This window comes from Anarrhichthys ocellatus, unplaced genomic scaffold, assembly GCF_004355925.1.
Source record: "Anarrhichthys ocellatus isolate YVR2014 unplaced genomic scaffold, GSC_Weel_1.0 scaffold33, whole genome shotgun sequence".
Taxonomy (NCBI): domain Eukaryota; kingdom Metazoa; phylum Chordata; class Actinopteri; order Perciformes; family Anarhichadidae; genus Anarrhichthys; species Anarrhichthys ocellatus.
Window position 1 is genome coordinate 2168697 of NW_022280063.1, and position 10734 is coordinate 2179430.

A 10734-nucleotide genomic window follows, 5' to 3' on the forward strand; every position below is an offset into this window, starting at 1 on the left:
CCCCCCCCCCCCCCCCCCCCCCCCGTCTCACGCCTGTCTGTTTGCATGAGTAAGGGCAGGAGGAAAGGAGATTAACGAAGTACGTGGGTTTTTGAGTGTGCACGCAGCTGCCAGTGCGTGTTTTCCGAAAACCGTTAATAAACAGAAAACAAATGACACTAGTGAGATCAATACGCTAAAGAGCGATTTCCAATGGCAGCCCCACACCCCCACCCACCATGACACGGTCACTCACTGCGCACCAGCGTTTGTGCCCAAATGCCGAAATGCGTGGTCAAAAATTGAGCGCCGGGACTTACCGCAGTAGAGAACCAGCAGCGCTGTCAGAAGCACCACAGCCCAGAAAGTTGACGACATTCTCGGCCAGCGACTGGTATCTTTGCGTCTTGCCACCCTCGACACTGAAGCCATTGAACAAACGGAGCACTTCCTCTTTGAGGAGACGAATAAAAGCAAAGACGGTAAACTCACAATCCAGCTCGGCCTCTCACAATGCTCATATCTCCGCGTGTAATCCCACAAAAAGACATGTCAAGATGGAGCAACTGATGGAAAAGCAGTGGTTTGCTCCTTAGCTAGTCAGATTGCCGGTGCGCAAAGGAAAAGGTCACATCTTCCTTCGGAATCCCAGTTAAGAAATAAACGTAGTGTTTTTTTTTTTTTATTCTATTTGTGCAGAAACACAAGTTGGTAAGCGTCCCTTTCAGTCTTTCCAAAGTGTGTGAACCTCAATTTTAGTCCTATATTTGAGTAAAAGGAAGCGCGCCGCGCTGCTGCCTGAAGATTGCGTTGAGTTAATTCTCAAAGTGTTCAATCACCTATACCGCAGCGTCGTAAAAACCTCCTTTCACCTGTGGTAGGTTTTCCTCGTTTCTATCGAGCCTCACCAGCCCCGACGGCATAGCCCAAAGACCGGGTTGAAAAATGAACGCGGTGCTGTAAAATCCGCTGAATGAACGTCTGGATGGATGAAGGAGGGTTGATCGCAAAAGGAGGAAAAAGTCATTTATGCTCGCGGTTTTGGAACGAAGTAGATGAGGATCCCAGCATGCTTGCAGGAGCGAACGGAGGATGGAGAATGAACAGACAGACTGTGGGAGAAAGGAGCGGGAGGAAAAGTGCGCACAGTGCGACTCCAAGTGATTTTTTTTTTTCCAAATTGAAACATTCAAACAATCGATATTACGTCAGCAATAAGCCACTTGAGGTCGCAATTTATAGTGATATCACAACAACTCGTTGCTGTACACGAAATAAATTGTCTTACATCATAAAAGCAGTGTCAATCATGGCTTAATATTGTTTTTACTGATTTGATATGGTGTATGTTTGATTTTTGAATCGATATTGACAGTGATATTCAAACACGGGACATTCTTCAATTAGAAACACATTATTCACACAGTGTACAAAGCTATTTCATTTTCGTCTATATTTTTTGCTATTGCTGCGATATTAAAATTACTCTGTAAAAAGTGTCATTGAGGAAAAAATGGTTCGAGGTGCTTTTACTTTACTTATGTACTTACATGTTGCCACTATATGTTCCTTCTCTACTGCATTCACCAGAGGGAAATACTCACTTCTATACATTTATAAACTTCTATACATGATGATGAAGAGATAAACATGATTCCAAATTAACTCTAATGTTGTTCCGTAACTGCTAGATGTGTATATAAGCTGCTTGTTAACTAGTACTGTCAATTGTACTTTTGGATACTTTTTCCTCCAACGCTTCAGGACCATGAACAGCGCCACCACCTGTGCCTCAGTGTTATGGACAGTTGTATTGGCAGCACATTGGAGAGTTGGTAGCAAGGACATCGCTCAGGATTAACAGCCCAAAGGACAGCGCAGTGGAGCAACTGGGCTTTCAGCACCACGCACAGCGCCACTTACAACCCATGTGAACAGTACAAAGGGGAGTTGGTACCATGGACAGCGCTACTGACTTAGCCCAATGAACAGTGCAGTGGAGCGGTGCGCTTTGAGCACCACGGACAGCGCCAGTTACATCCCATGCGGACAGCACAATGGAGAGTTGGTACAATGGACAACACCAGCTCAACCCCATCGCAATGGAGTTTCAGCACCACAGACAGCTCCAGTGCCTGAACCTGAACCTCAGCACCACGGACAGCGCCACTGAGCGCTCAACACTCATGTCAAGCTGGAGCTGGTTCTGTCCGTTGGCAGTGAGGCTCTGGAGGCCTCTGTGCATTCACCTCAACACCCCCGTGTCATGCATACTAATTCTAAGCCTCTGCCCTCACCAGCTTGGGGCGAATATACGCATGAATAACTCAATATTCGAACCAAAAATGTAACTTCTATTTCGGAGCTAATCAAGATGGTCTTTCAGCTCGGCTATTATTTCCAACAAGTTCCTTTATAGAGACTCCAGGTTCCCCCTGCTTAGACTTGCTGTAGCAATGTGCATTAGACTGGAGCTCTTATAAACCAGACTGTAAACCACTGGGTGGAGTAATATAATGAATTGCTGTATGTGTCCTTATCAGTCCCTGTAAACTTCTAAATCTGTATGTTATTGCTCTAATCAGTAACTTTTGTTCGTATCAATGTGAAAAGTGGACATATTTACCCCCCCAAATCATCTGTGCCTTGTCCCCCCTGCCATCTCTCTTCCTGTCTTCTCTCCATTTCCTTGCTGCAGTGCTGATCAATATAGACTGTCAATTACAGCCCTGGTGGGAAAGCACTGGCATGGTGCCTCCTACGTGGTGGTGTGTCAGTGACTGTGGCACTAACTGTACAGCGAGGCCAAAGCCTTCTTGGCGGGCGGGCGGACGGGCGGGTGGGCACGCGCACACACAACTACACAACATTCTTTTAATGCAAATTGTGCAATTAAGCACATATGCATCCGTTTCCTCCGTCTCTCTGTTTTTCTCTCACACACACATTCACACCAGAAAAAGCAGCCATTTGCTATCAGCTTGGAGATAATGCATGAGCTGTGGCCTACATATGTTATCCCCCTCCTTCACTTTTACATAACCTTTCTCAAACTCCAAACAGAATGAAGCACACAAGGCATGAAAACAATGACTTGGATATTGCTATTTCGGAGTAGGTTACCCCCTCCCCTTCTGAGGCTTCAAAGTTGAACAAAAAGATAGTGGATGACTCAGTGTTTTAGCTGTGAACCATGATAAAATATTATCTTATTCCCTCTCTACATGGATCGACATTGTGGTGCGGGTTCTCCTGAATTTCTGTGTTCACTGGTGCTTAGCGTTGAGGTCTGGCTTCTGTTGGAGTTCAAATGGATTTGTAAAATATCTGTGCAGTTTAAATGGTGTTTTAAAATGTATATGAGGCTGCCAAGTGCAAGAGCTCTGAAAAATAAAATAAAAATATTCCTTTGGTAGAGATATGATCCACCAAATTAGCAGCAAGCTCTGTAGATGAGACTAGAAAAAAAAGCCCTGCTTCCAATCTTATGTAAAGCTAAGTTAACCAGCTGTGGGCTGAACAAATACAAAACTCTTATTTTTCACTGTATCTCTTTATTTATTTTGCATATCAGGGTTATCTTATTTTGATGTCACCATGTATTTATGTCTGGTGTTTGATTGGTCACTGTTGTCAGTCCAACAGGTTGGCTACATAGGAGCAAATCTCATGATACTCCTGCTTCCCAGACGATGAAAAACCTAATTATTATGATCACCTCCTGAACTTCACTCTAGCACTCTGAAACTCTGAAAAGTGAAATAGGGAGATAATGCCACAATTAAATAAAAACAGACTTTGAAAGTGCATTTCATTTTGGGGTTTATTTATTTATTTTAAACAATGTATTCATACATTCATTATATTACTTATTTCATAATGTATTCTTTATCTATTTAATATTGGACACTTCGGGTCTTCACTATTGTTTTAATGCCTCTCCCATCGATAAGCCTCCTGCTGCAGCTCTGTGACTGATTATTGGCAGTAGCCAACAATACGTTTTATTGATTTTGCATGAATTTTACAAGTCAGTGGAACCTTAATAAGGCAAAGGTTAGGAGCAGGAAGAACTTTACACAGTTGTATAGTGTACCGTTGTAGCAACACAGCAGGAAACTAACTGATTTCGGCATTACAGCACTCATTTCATATAAACACTCAGGAAGCAAGTCAACCACAGGATTTATGTAACAAATGCTTTAGCTCCCTTACAAACACTTTGCTTAGGGAATCTTAAAAGTACACACTGGGTGATTACTGTGAGCCTAACAACCTGTGTCCCTATAACTGACAACTTTAGAGGCATACACTTAAAATCCTGTCACAGGATTTCCGAGGCGTTACTCAAGACAGCATATCTGCTCATATAACTCGAATTAAAATAGTGTATGACTATGAGCAGCAGGATGGCTTAGTCAGGGTGTCCAGTATCTACAAGGTCACATGTTCAAACAAGGTAAATCCATGAGGTCTTAATTAGGTGAGACAGGATGCTTTTCACTGAGGCATCATTTGGCCTTTAGGCTGATGTATATTTTGACATAGTAGATGATTTATGGATTCTTATCAAGAGGCAATTTGGCTCCAAGACACTGCTGTTTTCCTTTCATTTTGTACAATAATGAATTAGGCCCCAACATGCAAAATAACATATTAGGTATCGGCAGTCATGTCAGTGGGGAGCTTGAGCAGCACTGAGCTTCTCAGTGTGGGAGCGTCTGAGACCTGACCTTTCTCTGTGCGTCTTCCCTTTGATCCGTCGAGACACAAGCTACTTCCTCTTTATTGGGCCACGAGGAGGGCTTTTGAACGTAGCTTGCCACTCAGGGATTTAAGTGAACAGAGTGTTCTTATGGTACCACAGCAAAGCTCCCTCTTACTGTCATGGATTTAAGAGAAAGGGAGGAAACCGAGAAGCCTTTTCAGCTCTCTGAATATCAGTCAGTTGCTTGCCACTGAGAGGAAGGACTACGGACATCTCTGTCTTATTGCTGGAGCTGAATAGAGTCAGAAGTTAATTGCTGTGCTGATAACATTATAGTAACATTTCTCATTCTGGCCCTCAGCAATGACAATATCTTCTAATTTTGGCTTTCATTGAAAACAATATCAATGTGGTACAAACGGTTTGGAATACAGATACATATAAAATGTCCTCGGCTTTTTTGACTATAGCTGACATTGTTTGTTCAAATGTGAAAAGTGAAATCACGTATGACAATGCCAAGCATTGCCTTCCATTAACAATGCATTTTCTTTCAACAGCCACGGTAGCGGCCAAATAAGGCTTTACTTATGCACAGCAGCTCTTTGAGCAAACTGCTAACATCAGCATGCTTACATGCTCACAACAGCGTGCTGCAGGCATGACGTGATTTTGTGGACCAACCCTGGAAGTTAGCGTCACACTAGCTCCCTGAAGAGTCAATGCAATCGACAGAAGTAAAAAGCTAAATTCAGGCTGTAAACAAACTACTGTACACGGTCGCATGAGTTGTGAAGGTGGACTATTTGGCATGACGAAGACCGCCTTTTAAACTGCAACTTAAAAGCTTAAAAATTCCCGAGAGGGGTATTTACTGACGTATTTTATGTCAAAGTACAAACCATTAAAATCTCTTAAGCTTGTGTTGACCACAGACCTCATTTGAGGCAACAGAAGAAAAAAAAACAACATTCAAAAAACCCATTGATTTAGAGATGAGGGAGCTGGAAATGGAAAAATGCTGACTTATTTCTCGGTTTAAGGACTAATTCCTGCAGCACTCTGGGACAATGCCAGCATGCCAATGTTTATATGCTGCATTCATGTTATGTGGGCAGAATGGGAGAACGAGAAAACTGCCAGTAACCGACTTGGAAGTTCATGCATTCACACATTATTCTGAGATAGTTAGCCCCCCGTCTAGCCTCGTAGCAATCTAAATAGTTTCTGCAACGGGGAGACTTGGGCACCGCAAGCTTTCTGGTTTCCGTTTGTATAGTCGGAGTAGTATTGACCAATCACGTTAGAGCAGGCTTTGGTTAAATGCAGGTAAACAGTCTATCTTGAACGCATTGGCCTAAATGCAATCTCGGAACTCACCGGCTATTATCTAACAATGATTTCGATTTCATGGGGGGGGTTTCAAATTAGAGTGTAAACCGGTTACCTGTGGGAAAAAAAAATCAGTCGGACACATCGCCACTCGACTCAACTCCTGTCTTGCATCTCACGTTGCTAATTGGACTGTAAACAATGAGCAGCGCAAAGAAAAGGATGTCTTATATACGCATGCGACTCCGGAGATCCAGAACTATAACCATCATTTAAGTAGCCTAGATTTAGATGGAACTAACTGGGAGATGAAAATGTTATTGAAAGTCTCTCATGTCATTGTGGATGTTAACATCTCTCCTATATCCAAGAAAAAAATATTTGCATTGCCGAATCTATCTCTGTGTCAACATATGAGAAACATTAAATCACAGATGAACTCTCTCATTACAATCCAATACTTCACATCAGCCTCTCTGTTGCTATGTGATGCATGCAGATAGTTCATGCCATAAATACATTTTCCAATCCAGTATTTAATATCATGTTTTAATCTGTGAAAAATAAAACGTTTTTATTGTTGGCATGTAATTCCCACTGTGTTTACGATGTGGAAAAGAAACGGTTTGTCCACTCTTCAATCTATTTTTAACATTTTCTGACAGCTGGCCATAACCTAAACAGCACTGACAGAACGTTCAGCTATGCGATGGAATAATGATTAAATTTCCTCTCTACTGAGACTGTGTGACTATCTGTGATTACCTGTGATCCCACATGGAATGGGTACATACGATGTGCATGCTGTGCATGCATCTTCTCCCACATGTGGGATTTCAACAATTCAGGCGATGATGCCGACTAGGATGATTACACGCATGAGATTAATGTCTTGACCCTCCATCGCTCTAACGTCAAGTTGACCCGAGTGCAGTAGCCGGTGAACCCCTCGTGCCCGTTTTCTCTTCTTACAGCAAATCAACATCTCGGCACAGCTATTTGACAAATGGAAATTAGCTAAGGGATAATATGCCTTCCAGCAGCAGCAGGGGTGAATGCTGATCCCAGGGACATGGGGGGGGGGGACATAGTGACCCACCTGTTCCCCGCACCAGTCTCTCTGCTGTCATTTACAAATGGATAACAGGTGCATTTGCTTGTGTTGCCTCCTCCCGGATTGGCATCTTTCCCAAAGCCCTGAGAAAAATGATATAGAGAAGAGGAATGATGCCCGAAAAAAAAAAAGGAAAATGAGATACATAAGTTACATTTTGTCAGACGCAACACCAATCAATCAACTATCAAAGACAAAGTGTTCCTCTGCTTTAGTAGTTTGCTATACTGTATGCGTGTGTATAAAAAAAGGTTATAACACAAACATTACATGGCTTTAACTTGTGCTGCATTTTCTTGTTGTCGCAATAGTCAAGCTACAAATTCAATGGAGTCAACTTTCTAACCTTTTTTTTCCCAACCTCCAACCCTCTTTGTTTTTTTTTGTTGTTTTTTTAAAAACACAGCGCAATGTGTTGTTTGCCCTCCACGGCAAAGATTTGCTGAGCTTGAGCACACACAACATGCATCCAATGACTCGGATCTGTATTTGCTCGGGGCTGTTTGTCTGTCACCTGCCTCTGACCCCTATCATGCCGGATCATAGATTATCACCATAGTGATGGACTGGTTGGACCAGTCAAACATAGCGCCTCCTTCTTATCCCTCTCTGCTGCCTCTTCCTCAGGATTCTAAATTGCTGCTTATTTTCAGGACACAGAAACAAGCAGCATTTTTAGAAAATTGCCACTTTTTTTCCAATGACCCGCACTATATGCCGTACAGCATTTTGTATCCTTCTGTTTGGATCTCTTCTATCCTCTGATTGCATACGTCTCTTCCCCACATCAATATTTCTCCACCCCCAATTCCCTGTTAATTAGGATTTCACACGGCATCCGTCGCAGCTGGGTGCTGCAGGTAACCTATTTGCATAGATTGTTCCAGAATGGTAATTGAATGGGGTGCTCTCAGAAATCATGACAGAAATCATTTTGTGTTGCTTTGTTGTGTGTATCGCTCTATTCATGGCAGATGAAAGAGGTTTTATTATCCCATTACGGGGCTATGTTGCAGTGACGCGACGGCTACCGCTTCCTCTCAATGCTACGTTTTACTGGGAGAACTTTTTTAATAGGATCCCGACAATGACAATTATCTGCAGGCAATTCTCTTTCTTGTGAACGAGGTCCCATTAATTGCATTAACAGACGCCAACATGAAGTATGGCGAATGCTTTAAGTCAACGACTCCCCAACTAATTTGCATGGTAATGAATATATTTCTCTGGGAATTTGAAATCATCCCATATGGGCTTTTTTGGAAGCATTGCTAGGGAGATGCTTGGAAATCGAAGTCAGGGAATAGGAGGTGAGCTTGAAGAAAGGCTCTAATCAAAGCCATTGTGTGTAAATTTCCCGTTGGTTTAAATCTGCCACGCTAAGTCTAAAGCCTGTAAAAGGGCCATTTATAGAAGGAAAAGTGTGCCTCCTTACACAAGCTTAAATGATGGGCATTGTTTTACCGTAATAACACTGTGTCTCAGAGAAAACAAATCCCTTTTTGAAAACATGATTGATTTCTAAATGGGTTAAGAACTTTCTGAATTAGATCGTAAACAAATGCAACGCTAAAGATTTACATGTGGAGTAGAGGGAAGATTTCATTTTCCCATCATGCTTCCGGCTGTTTGGCAATCTGCTAGCTCATCATCTATATCCGATCAAGAACAGCCACCTTGTTGGGTATTAGATCAATCCCAGACAGACAGGCAGCAGTCTAATCTCTCCTCATAGCCTTTCACCTGCCTACATCTCCGATCTGAGACGTTTCTAACTTTCCTGACCACGGTGCTCAGCCATTCCTCCACTCCCTTTGCATAGTATTTATCCAACCCCGATGCTCGGCTTCTATATCAACTCCTTACTCGACACTGTACATTCCCTTCAGACCCTTTCCATTCTGTTGCCCCCAGCTTTCCCCTCCAGCATTTTAATATCCTCCCTTCAGTGTCTACTCGCTCCCCTAGCCCCTGGCCTCCACATCGCACCCTTTCATATTTTCTGTCAAACCCCAGGACCTCTTCTTTTGGCCGAAATCTACCCCAGCCTCTCTTTCATTCCGCAGACCTCTTTACAACTCCAGTCTCCTTGGCTTGGCCCAGACTTTTGCACATTTTACTTTCTCTCAACCGCGCGATAGAAGAGACGCATGAAGTGCAGGAATCAGTATTTTTGGAAAAACAAACACAAATTGACAGACCTGAATCCTCAGGGAGGCTTTATGGATTCTCAGCGCGGCGTTGAGCAAGAGCCTCGTGCAGCCATGCGAGACCAGCCACTAGAAGGCTAAATACAAAATAACCCCGAAAGAGATCCGGGGATATGTGACTGCACTATCTAACAATCTCAGTCGGCTAGAATAGCAATATACAGTAAACCCGGGGGATGAAAGCCTGCAGGAGGAATGGGTAGTTTGGTGGGCTTTTTTTGGTTTATATGTGATCATCTGGCAAAGATTGGAAAGGTGTGATCATTTATTTTCTAGTGAATTCCTGTTGGAGTGCAACAAAACCTGACCTTGCCCAGCCCCGTCCTGTTCTTCTATTGCACCAAAATGCGTTGACAGCCAAACAAATGTAAATGCATGGCAAAACAGTCTGCCAGCCATACTGTGGGAGTGCGCCAGGAATTGGCCAGCTCCCAGCTGACTGAATGAAAATCTGGTTTGATCCAGGGGACAAGCAATGCCACAGAGCCTGTGTGTGTGTGTGTGTGTGTGTGTGTGTATTAGCTGTGTAATGTGAAGAGGCGGAGGAGAGCTCAAGGAAATCGCTCCGTAATCTACTTCACCATTCACAGTACCTTTCTTGCTCAGTCCATAATACCCCCAAATGGGTTTTACTGCCTGAGCTCAAAGCCAGCCAGCGAGCTCCGCAGACGAAGTCCCATTCTGATGAAAAATGCCAAACTGCAAACACTGCGGCAGAGATGCACACAAAAAAAAAAATGACACAAGTAAACGAGTCTCTACGTCTGGCTGGAAGTAATTAGAGAAGGTTGAGCTGGTGGGTATTGCTGTTGGCATATCAGTCTATAGAACTGAAGTGCTGTTTTTACCCAAATTACCTGCCAACGTCTCCTCCGTCTCTCAAGCAAAAACACAATGCACTGGCAAGACAGCGAGCATGGGAGATGGAGGGAATAGTGATAGCGAGAGAGCAAGAAAGAGAGGGGATCAAGAAGCAAGAAGAAGTGATAAAGGCAAAAACCTGTGCATGTGATATTCAAAAGAGACCACAAGAGATTAAGTGAATGGCAGACAGAAAAAAAAAAAAAAGGAGCTGCACACCCCCACTGTTTATTTTCTGCCTCGTAATTACTGGAATGATTAATGACGGCCATCAGGAGTTTTCATAGCATGAGAGATAATCTTACAGGAGCTGTAAAGTTTGTCGGCGCCGCTGTTAAGTTTTGTCATGCCTGGGTTATTGACATTCATGTTGTGTCCATCCGCTGTTCACAATCCTGTCATAACTGTCAGGACCTTATGACTGGGGACGGGAGGAAGTGCTGAGTCTGTGCATAATAGCTCAGTGTTTTAGAGATCGACACAGAGGGGTAGGTTTTTAAATGGGCTACTTTTTGTGTGTGGGAACAGGT

At 43.2% G+C, this 10734-nt stretch overlaps 1 protein-coding gene across 2 annotated transcripts in view; it reads right to left on the minus strand.

Moving 5' to 3' along the window:
• The window catches only part of LOC116393422 (chemokine-like protein TAFA-5), a 117728-nt gene extending 116592 nt beyond the window's left edge, over positions 1 to 1136 (minus strand). The window contains exon 1 of one of the 2 annotated variants that reach the window (XR_004213388.1): positions 300 to 1132. Coding sequence is in view for 1 of the 2 variants with exons in the window: in XM_031865754.1 (XP_031721614.1) it covers positions 300 to 411 (112 nt within the window). In the remaining variant the exon portion in view is untranslated. Of the gene's footprint in view, positions 1 to 299 lie in introns of both variants that reach the window. The other variant, XM_031865754.1, reaches the window with a different exon arrangement.
• Positions 1137 to 10734: the final 9598 nt, after the last annotated feature.